We start from the raw sequence: 18647 nt of genomic DNA, 5'->3' as shown, positions 1-18647 counted from the left end.
TAAGCTGTATAAAATGTTGACAGTGCTTACATATCAATGTGTAATTCGTTATTTTTATAAAGCTGAGATAGCAAATAAACTCATCAAGCGCTGTTTGCTTTCATTTGTGGTTCCCCGATTCTTTTACTTTGGAAAAATGATTGGATGTTAATCCTCTCACAGATAAATATCTCAGCATATGCCTGAGTATGGGAAATAACTTTACTCAATCTTCTTTATAAGGATTATTTTTTATTTTTTGCTGAGTTTCTGATAATAATTTTTCTCTGCAGTCTGCTAAAAGAAATTTGCATTTCTGTTTTCCAGTACTGGGTACCAGTGTATTTACTATTCACCAGAAAATACGGCAAAGGCAAAAGAAATTTTAAGCAACATCAATCACCTGCAACCTCTTATATCAAGCCATACAGACCTCCTCCTTAATTCAGCAAGACAGCACACTGCGGACAGCCTGAAGAATTCTTTAAACATTCTAAAGGAAACGGTGAGATCCCAATCTGGTCTCGTGGATGAAAATAGACCTTTCCCTAATGCCTCCCCTTTACTTTTAATGTGCAGGTTGACATTCATTACATTAAAGAATGTTGAGTACTCACTTTGAAAAATAGACTTCAAAATGCCAAAGCTAAGGAAGACCAAACACCTAATTCCTTTGCACAAAAAAGTAATTTAACATTTTCTGTATCTTTATTTTCTGCCTTTAAAAGTGTTTCTCAAAGCAAGATTGCAGGCTTTCAGAACCAGTGGATTCTGTTATTAAATTGAGTTATTTTATTTCTGCTCAGCAGCATTTGATTTCTGCAAGCCCTTTTCTTTCTAATGCTAATAATTGTACGAGAGACGCAAGTAGGAGGTATTGTTCTTTTAAGCCAGTATATTCATTTTTTTGTTCTTCTATGTTAAAGTGATTTCTTACATAGTCACATTTAGAAGCAATTATTCTGCAAACACAGCACTAAAATATGAGTAAACAATTACATAGTGATATGGCACTAGTGAGCTTTTTAAATGACCACTGATGATTGCTTTTGCTAAGATGAGAATGAGTCAGTCATGACAGTGTTGGAATGCATTAAAGCTTGTTTCTATTCAGCTTGAAACTATGTGGAAGCAGTTTTGCCTGCTGAAAGATTTGTAATTCTGTGCAGCCAGTTTTGTGACTCAAGCATTCTTGCAAGACCATGTAGCTAGGTCCTCAATTGCAGGATTAGCACAGCCAGCTCAAACTACTCTTCCAGTCTTCTGTTTGCACAGTGTAATGCCCCGTACACACGGTCAGATTTTCCGACGGAAAATGTGTGATAGGACCTTGTTGTCGGAAATTCCGACCGTGTGTAGGCTCCATCACACATTTTCCATCGGATTTTCCGACACACAAAGTTTGAGAGTAGGATATAAAATTTTCCGACAACAAAATCCGTTGTCGGAAATTCCGATCGTGTGTACACAAATCCGACGGACAAAGTGCCACGCATGCTCAGAATAAATAAAGAGATGAAAGCTATTGGCCACTGCCCCGTTTATAGTCCCGATGTACGTGTTTTATGTCACCGCGTTTAGAACGATCGGATTTTCCGACAACTTTGTGTGACCGTGTGTATGCAAGACAAGTTTGAGCCAACATCCGTCGGAAAAAATCCTAGGATTTTGTTGTCGGAATGTCCCAGCAAAGTCCGACCGTGTGTACGGGGCATAAGAGCAGCAGCACACTGATTAAGTCCTCCTCCAGCCCTCCTTCTATGAATATATTCACTGTCCACACAAGCTCACTGCAACAGAGCCCGACAAACTCCTAGCGTTGGATTTCTTTTACCAGTCTGCTGGTGTACAGGGGACTTCAAGAGACTGATAGAAAATTTAGATACATACACTGCTTGCTCTTTGGTGGCAAAAGCTCATACACTTTTGCCACCAAACTAAGATTTTATATATATATATATATATATATATATATATATATACACAGTATATGTTTACACATTCCTATTTACATAGCTTAAAGTGGTTCTAAAGCCAAAACTTTTTTTTACCTTGTATTCCCTGCATTAAAATAAAAAATGTTTTACAGCTTGCTGTCCTCCCCCATATCCCTAAATAATTACCAATTGATCCAGCGCTGTGCACGGCTGCAATCTTCTCTCCCCTCTCTTCTTCTTCACACATGGACTCAGGCAGCAGCAAGAGCCAATTGCTCCTGCTGCTCTCAATCAAAGCGGCTCAATAGAGACACATAGCTCGGGAGCAAGCACGGACTGTGTGCTCCCATAGCAAGTGGCTTGCTATGGGGGAACAGGGAGAAGAGGAGGTGCGAAGATCGACGGCAGGGGGATCTGAAAAGAAGAGGTTCAGGGCTGCTCTGTGCAAAACCATTGCACAGAGCAGGTAAGTATAACGTGTTTGTTAATTTAATTTTACAAAAAATTGCCTTTAGTATTACTTTAAAAAAAAAAAAACATTAAAAAAAGCATAAAAAATGTAAAAAAATGCATCTAACCTTTTCACGTGCTCTTTTCTGAAAACTCCAGGACTAATACATCCTCCTTCTTTCTCCCTTCCATGTAATGTTTATGAGGGAGTTTGGCGGATGTATTGTGTGATAATGCACTTTGAAAAGCAATAGAAGCTGTCTATAGTGTCATGTGTATGAGGGTATGCATATAGACAGTTTGGACCATGTGCGGCAAATCCTAGCATTTTTGGGCACCTGGGAGGCATGGGTGAACGTGTCTAGCCAACTGCCAGCAGCCTCTTGAAATACGTAGCGGCTGGATGCAGCTGGACCCTGTATTGAGTGCTACTCGCATTTATGACCATATGCGTTCAGGGACATATGCCTTGAATGCAGGATTCCACATGCCCCTGAACACATGCAGCACTAAGCATATGTACCAATCAGTACAGCGTCCATCTGCCTCATTTTGTAGTCTGTCATAGATTTAGACAGGCTGCTGGCAGCCGGGCTAGACACTGCAACTGTGCTTCCCATGCGCCTGAAAACCCTGGGATTTGACGTACACAGGTCAAACCGCTCATGTGCATTTTGGCTAAACCTGCTCAAAAAAATTTACTTAAGAATGGAAAAAAAAAATGTTCAGGTTTACATAACTGAGCAGAAAAACAGGCATTTTTAAAACTCCACTATAACTGTAGCTGCCGCCATGTGCGCACATTTGGATTTTTTTTCTCAATCAGCAACATTTTTGAAGCTTAGACCACAAAATAAGGCAGATTCTTGTCTGGAGCATCTACTTCTGATCCTACATTAGCTATGCTGTTAAACAGTGTGGTGTAGTGGAGAAGATGGACACATACATTTATAGTTAGTGTCTTGTGCAGGATTTGCATTTTGGCTGCTTTCCCACTGAAAGGAAAGTAGGCAAAGGTGTTACAAGATTTAGTTATTTTAGCAGCTATTCATTAAACCAGATACAAAGTTATATTTAGTTACTTCAACAGCTATTCCAGAAACCAGAAAGTTGTTTTATTTTTCATCTGAAACTGACAACAATGCATTAAAGTATTTTAACTTATTTTAATGATATAGGGACTGGGATCTAATGTACTAGCTAACCATTTCTTACCTGGCTGCACAAAATTAAGTTTCTACAGAGCTCCCTCTCCTTCCAGCTACCCAATAATTAAAGTGATTCTAAACGAAAAATAAAATAAAAATAAACTTGTCATACTTACCTGCTCTGTGCAACGGTTTTGCACAAAGCAGCCCCGATCCTCCTCTTCTGGGGTTCTCCACCAGCATCCCATGCTCTTTCCCCCCTTTGAGTGCCCCCATAGCATTGCTGAGCCACGCTGTGTGTGTCTTTTTTTTTTTTTTTTTTAACGCAGAGAATGCATTAAAGTGGTTCTAAAGCCTAAACATTTTAATGCATTCCCCCCTCTAGCAGGGAAAACTTTCTAGTTCTAACTAATCTGCATTCTGATGCCCCTGATGTCACACAATGAAATGCCACATAAGGGTTCTTGATTGATTATTAGTGTTCAATTAGTGGCCACTTCTATAACTTCTCTTTTCCACTGTACACTTTGTAAACACAGTTAAACAATTAGCGCAATACATTTGTAAAGTTTACTTAAAATGCCAACATGTGGATGTGAGCGCTGGGTTCAGCACAATTAGAAACAGTTGTAACCCCCCCAAAAACTAATTTCTTTTGATGAAGGAAAAATGGGGTGGTTGGGAAGGTTAATACACAACTAATAATATTAATTAACAATTTGGAACTATAATAATAAATGGGTAATCAGAACAACAGACTCTGAGCTGCTAAAGTCCAAAAAGAACTAAATTGTAGTCCAATAAAAGCAACTGTAGAAGGCAGCCCTGTAGATATGCCACACTTGCATATAAGACAAAAGTAGAAAGATGCAGTATGCATAAATAATTTAATACACCTAATTACCATGATAAAGTGCATATGGAAAACATAGCGAGTAAGGTGATTTCAAGGTGAACTTCAATTTATTAATTGCTGTGTGTAGGAAACATTGTTATTTGTCAACATGAGGGGGAAAAGGAGACTGACAAAAAGGTATATTACCTGTAATGGTGCCCCTCTCTATTTTTACAAATACCCACATTTCTATATATATTTCCAAAACATTAATAATACAATGAATTGGGACTTTAATGGTGTTTAAATCTTAAATTTAAAGTCAAAAGAGTATTTCACATATTTTTTTTTTACCAAAAAGTCCCAATTAATTGTTTAAAATTGTTTTTGAAAAAATACAGACACTTAAAGGGGTAGTAAACGTCTATTCACAACTTGTACCTATAGGTAACCTTAGCTGCAGGTATAGTGAATATCCCTAAATGTGTGATGTCTAGGAGATATTCACATTGGCTCTAGCCAACAACATCCCTATGCATGCTCAGTGATGCTCCTCATTCAGGGCACACTGAGTGTGCCCTGAACGCAGATCGCCGTGCCATGATGATGACTCCTCTGCCCATGCGCAAAAGTGATGTCATTGCCACCCAGCCATTTAAACAGCCAGGGAGCAAGAACCTGGAAGGAAGACCGGGTGAAGATGGAATGCAGCACTGGAGGGCTCAGTTTTAAAGATAAGTCTGCCATAATGTGCTAGTATGCTGTGCATACTAGCACGTTATGGTATAACGCTGCAGGGGCCTCTTAAAAAAAAAAGTGGTAGCGTTTGCCACTGTTTTAAACATACTTGTACATTTACTTTTTACTTTACTTTTCCTTTATACTACCATTTTAACCACTTCAGCCCCGGAAGAATTTACCCCCTTCCTGACCAAAGCACTTTTTGCGATACGGCACTGCGTCACTTTAACTGACAATTGCGCGGTCGTGGGATGTTGCACCCAAATAAAATTGACGTCCTTTTTTTCCCACAAATATAGCTTTCTTTTGGTGGTATTTGATCACCTCTGCAGTTTTTATTTTAAACAAAAAAAGAGCGACAATTTTGAAAAAAAAGCTACATTTTTTACTTTTTGCTATAACAAATATCCCTAAAAAATATTTAAAAAAACACGTCTTTCTCAGTTTAGGCCGATATTTATTCTTCTACATATTTTTGGTAAAAAAAATCACAATAAGCGCATATTGATCGGTTTGCGCAAAAGTTATAGTGTCTACAAAATAGGGGATACATTTATGGTATTTTTATTAATAATTTTTTTTATTAGTAATGGTGGCGATCTCGATTTTTATGATGACTGCGACATTGCAGGGGACACTTTTGACACTATTTTGGGTCCAGGGACATTTTTACAGCAATCAGTGCTATAAAAATGCACTGATTACTGTGTAAATGACACTGACAGGGAAGGCGTTAAACACTAGGAGGGGATCAAGGAGTTAGGTGTGTCCTAGGGAGTGATTCTAACTGTGGGGGGGATGGGCTCACTGCAACATGACAGAGATCACTGCTCCCGATGACAGGGAGCAGTAGATCCCTGTCATGTTGCTAGGAAGAACAGGGAAATGCCTTGTTTATATAGGCATCTGCCCGTTCTGCCTCTCGGTGCCATGATCGTGGGCCCCCGGCAGATATTGAGTTCGCGGGACCCGCGGGCACGCTCACGGAGTACACGGCGGGTGTGCGCGCGCCCCCTAAGCCGTGTCTTAAAGGGGACATACAGGTATGCTAATTTGCGCAGTTGTGCCATTGTGCCAACATCATCGTGTGCTGGTCGGCAAGCAGTTAAATTAAGCAATGTACTTGTCAAATGCTGCTTTATGTATTAACATACCTCCTTAGATACAGTCTGTCCAGACAGTATGGCCACCTGTCGACTTGGCACTATCCACAGGTAGCTTAACCCTTCAATTAGAAACAGAAGTTGAATCTAATGCAATTTTACTTCAGCTAATTGCAGTACAGAGGATGTTATTCTAGTCTTTTGAAGTGTAAGAAGACCATGACATTCCTGAGCCCTGACTCTGTGAATAACTAACACTGACTACGGGAACATGAAAGAAGTGGATAGGGTCTAGCTAGAGCTAAACCAACTAGCTCTAAACAGAAGGGGACAGGACAAAGGACTATACCAATATCCCATTAGTAAAGTTGTAGTAATCAGAAACCGCCACTAGATGTCATTATATTGCAAAGCAGTAACAACCTAATGCAGTTCAATACAACAAAGAATCATTACATGAAAGTGGGCAGAAAAGTCATCTTTTTAAAGGGGTTGTAAATCCTCTTTTTTTTTTTATAAATAACAAACATATCTTACCTCCACTGTGCAGTTTGTTTTGCACAGTGTGGCCCCGAACCTCATCCTCTGGGGTCCCCCAGGCAGCGCTCACGGCTCCTCCTTTCATCGGTAAACCCCCTAGGAGAAGCGCTCTCCCTGGGGGTTACCTTGCGGGCACGCTCCCGAGTCCAGCATATGCGTGCATAGACACAGAATGCCGGCGCATCTCCGCCGAGGGAATGAACAAGCTCAGGTGAGTAAAACGGGGGGCTGGGGAGCCGGTCAGTGTCATTAGTTTTTTCATCTTAATGCATAGGATTAATTAAGGTGAAAAAACACAAGGTTTTACAACCCCTTCAAGGTTGGGCATGTGGGGCTTTTTTATGGAATCCCTGGTCTGTTGTCATTCTTAATTATAGGCTTACAAATGCACACAAATTAAAGTGGTTGTAACCCTAAAAAAAAGAGATCCTGTTCTCTTATATCAGGTTAAACAGTACAGTGCTTGTGCTGTCTAACCTGTCCCTCTCTAAGCTGTAAAAAAAACCTAGTTGATCTAGCCTGTTCCTGTGTCCCCCTCTGTGTACTGACCACGGTAATCAGGGCTGCCGAGCCCTGATTACTGTGGTCAGTTTACGTGCCTCCATCATCTGCTGCTCTCCTCTCTCCCCCTCCCTCCCTGTCTGTCAGCTCCTGTGTGTGAGCCGTCTCCCCCCCTCATCTCCTGCTGCTCATGTAGCAAAGTAAACTGTAAAAAATGTCACTGCCAGCTCCTCTCCTTTATCCAGCCATAACACACTGTGTAAGTGTTTGTTGAAAACGAAGCCTCTAAATACCTTTTTTCAGATCTCTTCAGGCTGGTCACGTGACTCCCAGCCACTCCCCTCCCCATCTAAGGGCTACAGCGGGAGGGGGCTGAGCGGCCAGCACATCAGTCACGTGACCTCCCTACTGACATTAGAGGGAGATCTCGGTCTCTCCCGCTGTAGCCCGTAGATTGGGGTAGGAGAGGGGGCAGGAGTCATTTGTCCGGCCAGAAGAGATCTGAAGAAAAGGTATTTAGAGGCATTGTTTTCAACAAACACTTACACAGTGTGGTATGGCTGGATAAAAATGTGTGGAGCTGGCAGTGAATTGTTTTTTAAGTAACAAACACTTTAAAAAAAGAAAACCCCTTTACTTTTTAATGTATCATTTGTCATTTTATTCATGATGGAAATGCCTCCTTAAAGTGGCAGTGTAGGCTGAAGGTTTAAATGTTTTCATTGAAGCCTCCAGCCTGCGTGCCATAGCTGACTAGATAATTGCAGGATGGGGAACGACTCTTGTTCCTGATCATTAGTGGGGACCCGAGCTGTCAGTAACAGTCGCATTTGAGAGCCAGCAGCCACAGTATGCTGTGCACTAGTCATATAGAAATGAATAGAAGCTCAACTTAAAATGCATTTTTATACAGTGAAATGAATATGAACAGGTCCTTACCCCTTCATGATCAAGGGTGCTGTGCACAATTAATAAGTAACAATGCTAGGAAGTTGTTTTTAGACAATTGTAATTACAAAACTGCCTTATCAAGTGAGTACTGTCAAATGACATTCGCTACATGGTTACCGATAATAACCAGGACATGGGAAGTGTACAGTATAGATGAAGGTGCAGACTTGTATGAAGATTTATGTTCATACCCTTGTCATTCCACTGAGGAGAACTGATTTATGACAAATAGAGAAAATGCAGTTTTTACTCCCAACAGTTACCAGATTATCTTGTTCACAGTTTTTTCCATGAAATCTGATATGTTGTTTTAGGCAAAAGCTCTACTTTTTTCACAAATGTATTGCCTCCAGTGTTCAAAAAATATCTGGATGGACAAGTACTGCAACTTTATAGTGGTCTAGTATGAGAATAACAGATGCTAGTCAAATCAAACAGTTATAATGTGTGAACACTGACACTTTCTAGCTGTTATAAGGGCTGTTTAAACCACACATGCGACCCAGGTGCACTGCGATTTCAGCCTATTTATTTCAAGAACTAGCTGAAGCTGACCTTGGCTTCTATCAAATGGTCCTGCTGGAAATCCTCCTTTGATCGGCGGGCTGCAACACTGATCATTGTATTCTGATCAGTGGAGGAGTCCTGCTGTCAGAGTACAATAGAACAGAGAGGGGTTTCTGAATCCACCTTGTTTGTGTGCATGCAGGGATCTATTATTCTTCCAGCAGGCTGAACAAAAAAAACTAATAGTGTGTACCCAGCTTTAGACAATGTGTCGGGGGAAACATTTGTCATTCTTAGTACTCCTGCATATGAACAGTAAAAGGTGAGCATACACTTTATAATCTGATTGTACAATTTCTGCACAATCTCCCTTCAATTTACCAAAACTTTGTAATATGAAGACAAACCTAAACAATTCATTATCCAATTAGTAGTATCCAATAAGGCAGGCCCTTGTACTACATAGTTGGTGGTAGATCCAAAAGATATTATACAATAAGATTTATAGTGAATGGTAAGCTGGTCATAGATGGATCAGTTTTTTTGATCAGTTAGTGTCTGATTGAAAAAAACTGAGCCGATCCCCTCATCCACAAAAGTGAGGTGGAGGGAGGAATCCTCTCCACTCAGACATTGCATTGTGATAGTGGTCAGAACATTGATTAACGCTGCATAGCAAAGGAAAAATTTCTAGCAAGCTGGTTTGAGAGAAGTTGATCATATTAGATTGACTTCTCTTTAGCAGGAATGGCCATAGATGGATTGAAACTCATCCAGTTTTTGGTGAACCAGCTGAATTTCATTCCATGTCAAGACTTGGTAGCTCCTATGTAAAATGTTGTTTTCTGATGCCTGGGGAGCTGGGGAAATCGCTAAGCCTCCATGTACATGAGTTGTTTAGGCCCATTCAGACGTGTGTCCTGTGCAGGGCTCTCTTGTGCTTTGTGTGCATCCCTGTGCCAGTGTTCTATTCATTTCTATTGGGACCCAAACCTGCATTTCACATTAGAATACAGAGGCTGTGTGCATACAACCTCATGTTCCAGTTGAAATGAATGGGTGCTGGCACAGGGATGCACACAATGCTCATGCATCCCCATGCTGATAAACGACAGCCCTGCATGAGAGCTGCATGTCTGCACCTCATCTTAAAAAGTCCTTAATAAAAAACAGAATCAGAAAGAACAGTTGTCTTCACAGCTAGAACTGAATGAAGGTTACCTGTTAGCTGAGTAGTGGCAGCCTCAGCAGCACAGAGACATAGGAGAGAGACACCACTCACTTTACAGTAGGACTGGAGAGGAGGGGACCCGAGGGAAAGGGCACAGGAGGGGACGGGTCACAACACAGAGGAGGAGACACCTTCACATTGTCCAGAGCAGGGAGGAAAAAAACAGGAGGTTAGGGGGCGGAGCTGGTGATGTCACACAGACATTGGAACACTAAAAGTAGGAGTGATAGAAATAAATGGAGAGGGGAAGGAGAAGCCGCTGTCCAGGCAAGCAGAGGAGCAGAAAAGCTGTATGTATCTGGAATCATAGGAAAGCATTGATATGCATTCCCAACCTCATGCGCCCCGCCCACTCCACTCTACTGTCGCTCAGGGTTTTGTACAGTGCACTGTGCAGGTAAGGGGCGGGTGTAGTGTTACGATCTAGAATACACGCAGGAGCAAAACCGATCTCTGCCTACACTCGGCCGCATATTCTGTGCTGGGCAAGGTTACACCCGGCAGGAAGCGCCCTCTTCCTCCAACTAAATCATCCCGCCCACCCCTAGTACTGGCCCTGGGTGCAGGCAAAAACACTGCATTTGTGCCTTGCATTTGGGGTGTTGTCAAGCGCTGCAGATTGCAAGTCTGCAACACAGTACCTATTATTATAATATTTTATATCTCTTTTATACAACCATCATATACATCCTAGACCCATAAGTCATGACCATCATCTACGTATCTTTTCTGCAGCCTACCTACACTTATTTTGCCTTCTAGTTTTCCTTTAAAAGTTTTTGCACCAGCCTATCCTCTGCGATTCTCTTCCATTCTCTCTACATGCTTCATTCATCTCAATATAGTAATCTTTATGTAAGTAAAAATGTCTGGTTATGCATGCACTTTTGCTATTTCTTTTTTATTCTGTTCTCTATAGTCTTTTCTCATTCACTGCTTCATAGATTTTCCTGAAGACTTTCCTGAGCTTGATGTATTTCCTCATCCACTTTTGTTACAAACCACATTTCAGATCTATGTGTTACAGTTAGTTTAATTGTAGCTTTTATAAAATTAGATTTTTAAAAGTACTTTGGACACGACATTGAATTGACTGCATTTCAAAGTTCCTATGTTCCCACTTTAATTTTACTGGTTGCGTTCTTCTTTTCTGTAGTAATATATTATACATATTTGAATGCAGTAATTTCAAACCTTAGCCAAACCTTTCATTTTTTGCAGTGAAGTTTTTTGTAAGCTTATTTGTTTTCAGTTTTTTATTTTATTTTATTTTTTTTATTGCTTTATTTGTGTTCGCTGTAGACAATTTCCTGTACTGCAGAACATTTCCTGTACTGGTAATCTCCAAAAAAGGGGTACATCTAAACAAAATTCTGACCATCCAGAACTCCACTAAAAAGAGCTTTTATATTGCTATTAGAATTCTCCTCATTTATTTTTTTGCCTCATCTTTTTTTACTTTTAATTAAATGAAACCTTGCCTCAAGATGTGTTGTGTTTTAACAGTGACCTGAGTATCATGCTAGGGCTTTAAATCATCACAAACACATTTTATTCACATTTTATATTCACATTTACCTAATGTTTGACCTTAAACCAATTTACACATCTTTAAGTTCACTTCCCTTTAAAGAAGAACATGAATATTAACATAAAGTGAACTGTGAAATCCTTTGAAAAATTAAGTGCTGCAGCACTTAATTATAAATGTATCTGTACTTACAGTTTCATGTTAGCTCCCCTGAAAAGTCCCACAAATACCCGTTGATTCTGCAGTGAAGTTCACCTAATGCAGCTTCTATTCATGATGTGGCAATGATGCTGCGCTGCCGCTCCTAAGTTCAGAGCAGAGTTGCCACTCTGATGCAATGGGAGTGGCTATCAGCATTGTCACTGCTATTTCACAAGCCTGTAGCTTGTAAGTCAACACCTGGCCACACCTAGTCCTACTGACTGCTTCTGGATTGACCGCACTGCCTCAATTCCTGATACTATCCCACTGTAAGCTGCATTGTCTGGGAGGGGGGAGTGTTTGAGACACAAAAGAAAAAGGATTCGGTTCAGTCATGGTGGGTAAAGGACGTTTTTTGATTAGTATTCAGGTGTGTGCATCACATAGAAAATTGATTTGGAACTATCACGCAGGAACCTAACTGTACTTTAAGGTACTGCTCAACCCGGGGCATTTGACGGGGACATCGGCAGACATTATACTTTCCTTCCCTACACTCATGGATTTGTATCATGCAGTTATTTAAAGTGGTTGTAAATCCTCACAGTCTTCTCGTGTCTACAACCCTTCAAAAGTGCAGATTTGTGATAAAATCCTTATGCATCTGTGAGGAGTACAGAGGAGGGTGTAGAGAACTGCAATCACAGCTCTTATACGCTGTGTTAGAGCTGATTGGAGAAAAGGGACACACCCCTGCTTCCTCATAGGCAGAGAAACAAAGGAATATGTAAAGCTGTATTCTGAATAGACAAGCTGTGTGCTTATCTCCCTCCCCATCACAAATTTGATCTCATGTGTCTGGAAAACTTCTCAGAAGTGACTCATGCTGATAACAGAAGAATAAAGCACCAGAGAGAAATGACACTTATGCCGCATACACACGAGCGGACTTTTCGACCGGACTGGTCCGAAGGTCTATCCGACGGAATTCTGACGGACTTTACAAACAAACGGACTTGGCTACACACGATCACACCAAAGTCCAACGGATTCATACATGATGACGTACGACCGGACTAAAATAAGGAAGTTGATAGCCAGTAGCCAATAGCTGCCCTAGCATCTGTTTTCGTCCGTTGGATTAGCATACAGACGAGCGGACTTTTCGATAGGAACTGGGTCCGGTGGAGTTCCGACGTAAAGATTTAAAACATGTTCCAAATCTAAAGTCCGTCAGATTTTCGACCGAAAAAGTCAGCTGCAGGTCCGATGAAGCCCACACACGGTCGAATTGTCCGCCGGTCTTGGTCCATCAGAGCAGTCCTGTCAAAGTCCACTCGTGTGTACGCGGCATTAGAATTTTGGAGAGATACAAGTAAATGCTACAGATACAGAATCTTGAAAAAGTATTCATACCCCTTGAAATTTTACACATTTTGTCATGTTACAAACAAAAATTTTAATTTATTTTATTGGGATTTTATGTAATAAACCAACACAAAGTGGCACACAATTGTGAATTGGAAGGAAAATGATTAATAGTTTTCCAAATTTTTACAAATAAATATGTGAAAAGTGTGGAGTGTATTTGTATTCAGCCCCCCTGAGTCAATACTTTGTAGAAATACCTTTCACTGCAATTACAGCTGCAAGTCTTTTGTTGAATGTTTCTACCAGCTTTGCACATCTAGAGAGTGACATTTTTGCCCATTCTTCTTTGCAAAATAGCTCAACCTCTGTCAGATTGGATGAAGCGCGTCTGTGAAAATACATTTTCAAGTCTTGCCACAGATTCTCAATTGAATTTAGGTCTGGACTTTGACTGGGCCATTCTAACACATGACTATGCTTTGATCTAAACCATTCCATTGTAGCTCTGGCTCTATTTTTAGGGTCGTTGTCCTGCTGGAAGGTGAACCTCCGCCCCAGTCTCAAGTCTTTTGCATACTCTAATGCCGTGTACACACGAGCGGACTTCTCGTCAGCCAGAACTCTGAAGGACTTTTCGACGGAGTTCCGAAGGAGTTGCAACGGAGTTCCAACGAAACAGACTTGCCTACACACGATCACACCAAAGTCTGATCGTTTCGAACGTGATGATGTATAACCGGACTAGAATAAGAAAGTTCATAGGCAGTAGCCAATAGCTGCCCTTGTGTCCTTTTTGTCGGCCGGAATAGCATACAGACGAACTGATTTTTCGATCGGATTCTAGTCCGTCGGAAAGATTTGAAACATGTTCTATTTCTAGGTCCGTCTGAATTTTCGACAGAAAAGGTCCGATGAAGCCCACACACGATCGGAATGTCCGACGGACCTTTTCTGCTGGACAGTCTACTCGTGTGTACACAGCATTAGAGGTTTTCTTCTAAGATTGCCCTGTATTTGGCTCCAGCCATCTTCCCATCAACTCTGACCAGCTCCCCTGTCCCTGCTGAAGAAAAGCATTCCCACAACATGATGCTGCCACCAATATATTTCATGTTGAGGATGGTGTGTTCAGGGTGATGTGTTAGTGTTAGTTTTCTGCCACTCATAGCGTTTTGCTTTTAGGCCAAAAAGTAAAATTTTGGTCTCATCTGACCAGAGCACCTTCTTCCACGTGTTTGCTGTGTCCTCCACATGGCTTCTCACAAACTGCAAACGGGACTTCTTATGGCTTTCTTTCAACAATGGCTTTATTCTTGCCACTTTTCCATAAAGGCTAGATTTGTGGAGTGCACAACTAATGCCGCGTACACACAATCGCACATTCCGACAATAAAATCCATGTTTTTTTTTCTGACGGATGTTGGCTCAAACTTGTCTTGCATACACATGGTGATGTACAACTCGTACGGTGAGCCAAGAAAAATGACGTTCAATAGCCAGTGCGGCTCTTCTGCTTGATTCCGAGCATGTGTGGAATTTTGTGCGTCGGAATTGTGTACACACGATGGGAATTTCCGACAACGAATTTTGTTGTCGGAAAATTTGAGATCCAGATCTCATATTTTGTTTGTCAGAAATTCCGACAACAAATGTCCGATGGAGCCTACACACTGTCGGAATTTCCTACAACAAGCTCCCATGGAACATTTGTTGTTGGAAATTCTGACCATGTCTACGCGGCATAATGCCCCGTACACACGGTCGGATTTTCCAATGGAAAATGTCCGATCGGAACATGTTGTCAGAAATTCTGACCATGTGTGGGCTCCATTGGACATTTTCCATCGGATTTTCCGACACACAAAGTTGGAGAGCAGGAGATAAAATTTTCCGACAACAAAATCCGTTGTCGGAAATTCTGATCGTGTGTACACAAATCCGACGGACAAAGTGCCACGCATGCTCAGAATAAATAAAGAGATGAAAGCTATTGGCCACTGCCCCGTTTATAGTCCCGACGTACGTGTTTTACGTCACCGCGTTTAGAACAATCGGATTTTCCGACAACTTTGTGTGACCGTGTGTATGCAAGACAAGTTTGAGCCAACATCCGTCGGAAAAAATCCTAGGATTTTGTTGTCGGAATGTCCGAACAAAGTCCGATCGTGTGTACGGGGCATAAGAGTTGTCCTGTGGTCAGATTCTACCAACTGAGCTGTGGATCTCTGCAGCTGCTCCAGAATTACCTATAGGCCTCTTGGCTGCTTCTCTGATTAATTCTCTCCTTGCCCAGCCTGTCAGTTTAGGTGGATGGCCATGTCTTTGTAACTTTGCAGTTGTGCCATACTCTTTATTTTCGGATGATGGTTTGAACAGTGCTTTGTGAGATGTTGAAAGCATGGGATATTTTTTTGGAACCTAACCCTGCTTTAAGCTTCTCCACAACTTCATCCCTGACCTGTCTGGTATGTTCCTTTACCTTCACGATGCCCTTTGTTCACTAAGGTTCTCTAACACACTTCTGAGGGCTTTACAGAACAGCTGTATTAATACTGAGATTAAATTACACACAGGTGGACTCTATTTACTAATTTAGTGACTTCTGAAGGCAATTGGTTCAACTAGATTTTAGTTAGGGGTATCAAAATAAAGGGGGCTGAATACAAATGCACCCCACACATTTCAGATATTTTTTTGTAAAATATTTAGAAAACTATTTATCATTTTTTTTTCCACTTCAGAATTATGTGCCCCAATTGTTGGTCTTCCACATAAAATCCCAATAATATACATTTATGTTTTTGTTTGTAACATGTCAAAATTAGGAAAATTTCAAGGGGTATGAATACTTTTTTAGGGCACTGTATATGTACTTAGTTAAAATTTCATGACTGGGGTTTACAAACACTTTAAGTAAAAAATAGTACTTGACTGTACTGTTGTAGGCAGCATAGGTGCCTGCTTTAAATTCTCAGCTGCTTCTCAATTTTATATAAAAGAAAAAACCTTTGCGCCAAAGAAAAAGAAATAATAAATCCAATGGTTGCCAGAAGCAGTGTGAATGTGAGCTGACTAGCGTCACAGTGACGTGAAAAAGTTAAACACCGTGCTTATCTAGTATGAAATTTCAAACATAATAATCATCACTGTATAAACAAACTTTTCAGTTAACAGCCCCACTTTGTTGTGAAATAAAGTGCTTGTGCGTAGATCAATTATTGGTGCTCCAATATTCAGTGTTCAGACAGAGGTGCCCCAGGTGGATGTCCACTCACCCTTACAAGTTGACCACCTATCGCTAGAGTGGTCACTTGCACTTTGTGGGATATATAATCCCTAGATGGTGAATTCCAAGTCAGCTAATAATTAGGATGGTCCTCCATGGATGGGAAGAAAGAATGACAGAAGCCATAGTGTAAAACCACAATTTAAAAAAAAACACAAATTGTATACAAATGGGATGCACTCACCTTGTTTGGTGCCTGTGCCTGGCAACCGGTGTGATCATGTGTATTATTAAAAAGGGCCGGATTACCCTTTTAATAATACACATGCTGATCATGCCAGGTGTTTCCAAACAAACCACCCGCCCCCCACCCCGGTCACTCCCTCGTCCACACACCAGCCCCACACTTACCACATCTAGGTCACGGGCAGCTTCAGATCCTTCCTGCGTCTCTGTCGCCTTCTCCTTGGCGGCTTCATGGCAGCTTTGCCTGCAGCTCCTCTGCGGCTTCCTCCTCCGCGGCCAATGCGGTCACTTCTCCTCTCGGCCAATCGGGTCTCAGGACCCGCTTCCTGATTGGCCAGGAGGAGAATCAGGAAGACAATAGTGAATATTATGGTTCAATAAGTTTTTTATTGAAGTTTTCACAAGTATATAAACATATAAAAACAGGAGAATAATAAAAATAAAGAAAAAAAATAAACAGAATGAAGGAGTGTAAACAGTGCCAGTTACCTGACATATAGTCTCCTAATAAACAAATATTTCTTTTAAATGTTGAGATAGTGCAATCGTATACAAGTGCGAGAGTTATTATAAATAAATTGTTACGATAAACCCGTATAACAGGTGCTTGTTGATATGTAAGCATTAACTACCCTGTGTGGGGGTGCCCCTTTGGGAACCTGCTGCACCCCTGGACACAGGGAGTCTGGGATAACCAACGTATACATAAGTTTTCAAAAGTGTGGTTAGTAATAAGTTTTTAGATCTCTATTTACATAGAAGATCCTATAATTATATTGCATCAAGAGAGATAAATTGGAGACATAAAAAAAAAAAAAAGAAAGGAAAGGAAAGACAGAATGGATGAAAGCAAAATAAGTGTAGAATAGAAGGGGGGAGGGGGGGAGGGGTGGTGAGGCAGCGAGCTTCGGTCCACATATGAGGTCTTCATTTTAAATGAGAGGTATAATGAATATGGCTTTTTCAACTCCTAAGTGGAGTTCTAATAGTGAATATTAATTCGCTATTGTCACACAACTGGGTGGGTTCAGGGCGCAGTGCTTTGTCCCCTGAGCCCACCTTTTTTGAAGCCAATTAGAGTCTCTGGCTCTAATCATGTGCTTCGAAAAAAAAAACCCTTTTGGAATCCATGCACCTTTTTTTTTTAGCCCAAAGCTATGCATAAATACTGCTGAGACTGAATTACAGAAAGCTAATGGGTCATATTAGACAACCTAAGTGAGACGTGCATACAATCTATATCTTATTTGATCTCTAACAAATTGTAGTATCCTACTCTTAAGTAGCGGGTTGGTTGTTGGAATATAGATGTATTTAGAACAATGGGCAATAAATGTAAATAAAAAATCTCCAGCCCCCGCAGCACACCTCTTGAACCCTATAATTTACGATTCCTTCTTGAGATCCAACAAAAAGCTGCTGCAATTGGCACCTGGAGCTCATGTTTAGAACTTTGAAGGAGTGCCAAGAGTCATTTGTGTGGGCTAGTGTCTATGATGCATCAGACTGAATTTACTCTACCAGTGAATTAGAGTCTGCACAGAAACAAAGACTAGGCAAACCTTATTGTAAACTTAAATTCCTGTCTGGGCGTGACAGTGAGTGACGAAGACATTTTTTGTAAATATTGTGAACAATGGAGTGTTTCTCTTAAAAAGTGGCGATGGTTACTGTTTGTGTGCAAAGGGTTACCTGTGTAGTTAACTTTCTTCAGTGATGGCCACTACCAATCTCCTGGTGTTTGGATTGTAGTCCCAAAGCAGAAAAGGCTCTGCACAGGATGGGATCTGAGAGTTAGGGATGAGCCGAACACCCCCTGGTTCGGTTCGCACGGAACCAAAAATTTGCACGAATGTTAGAACCCCATTGAAGTCTATGGTACTCGAACATTCAAAATCAAAAGTGCTAATTTTAAAGGCTAATTTGCATGGTATTGTCCTAAAAAGGATTTGGGGACCCGGGTCCTGCCCCAGGGGACATGTATCAATGCAAAAAAAGTTTTAAAAACGGCCGCAATGATTTTAATGACGCTTAAAGTGAAAAAAAAAAAGTGAATTATTCCTTTAAATATCGTACCTGGGGGGTGTCTATGGTATTCCTGTAAAGTGGTGCGTGTTTCCCGTGCTTAGAACAGTCACTGCAACAAAATTACATTTTTAAAGGATTAAAAGTCATTTAAAACTGCTTACGGCTTTAATGTAATGTCGGG

General features: G+C 41.0%; 1 protein-coding gene across 6 annotated transcripts in view; it reads left to right on the top strand.

Annotated features, from left to right (window-relative positions):
• Positions 1–18647, top strand: part of INPP4B (inositol polyphosphate-4-phosphatase type II B) — a 936630-nt gene that overhangs the window by 760277 nt on the left and 157706 nt on the right. For all 6 annotated transcript variants that reach the window (XM_073604287.1, XM_073604305.1, XM_073604278.1 and 3 more), the window contains one exon: positions 307–484. In XM_073604287.1, the coding sequence (XP_073460388.1) occupies positions 307–484 (178 nt within the window). The remainder of the gene's footprint in view (positions 1–306; positions 485–18647) is intronic.

This window comes from Aquarana catesbeiana, linkage group LG01, assembly GCF_042186555.1.
Source record: "Aquarana catesbeiana isolate 2022-GZ linkage group LG01, ASM4218655v1, whole genome shotgun sequence".
In the NCBI taxonomy this organism is placed as follows: Eukaryota; Metazoa; Chordata; class Amphibia; order Anura; family Ranidae; genus Aquarana; species Aquarana catesbeiana.
Note: the sequence above shows the minus strand (reverse complement) of the source record. Positions and strands in the feature narration are given on the sequence as shown.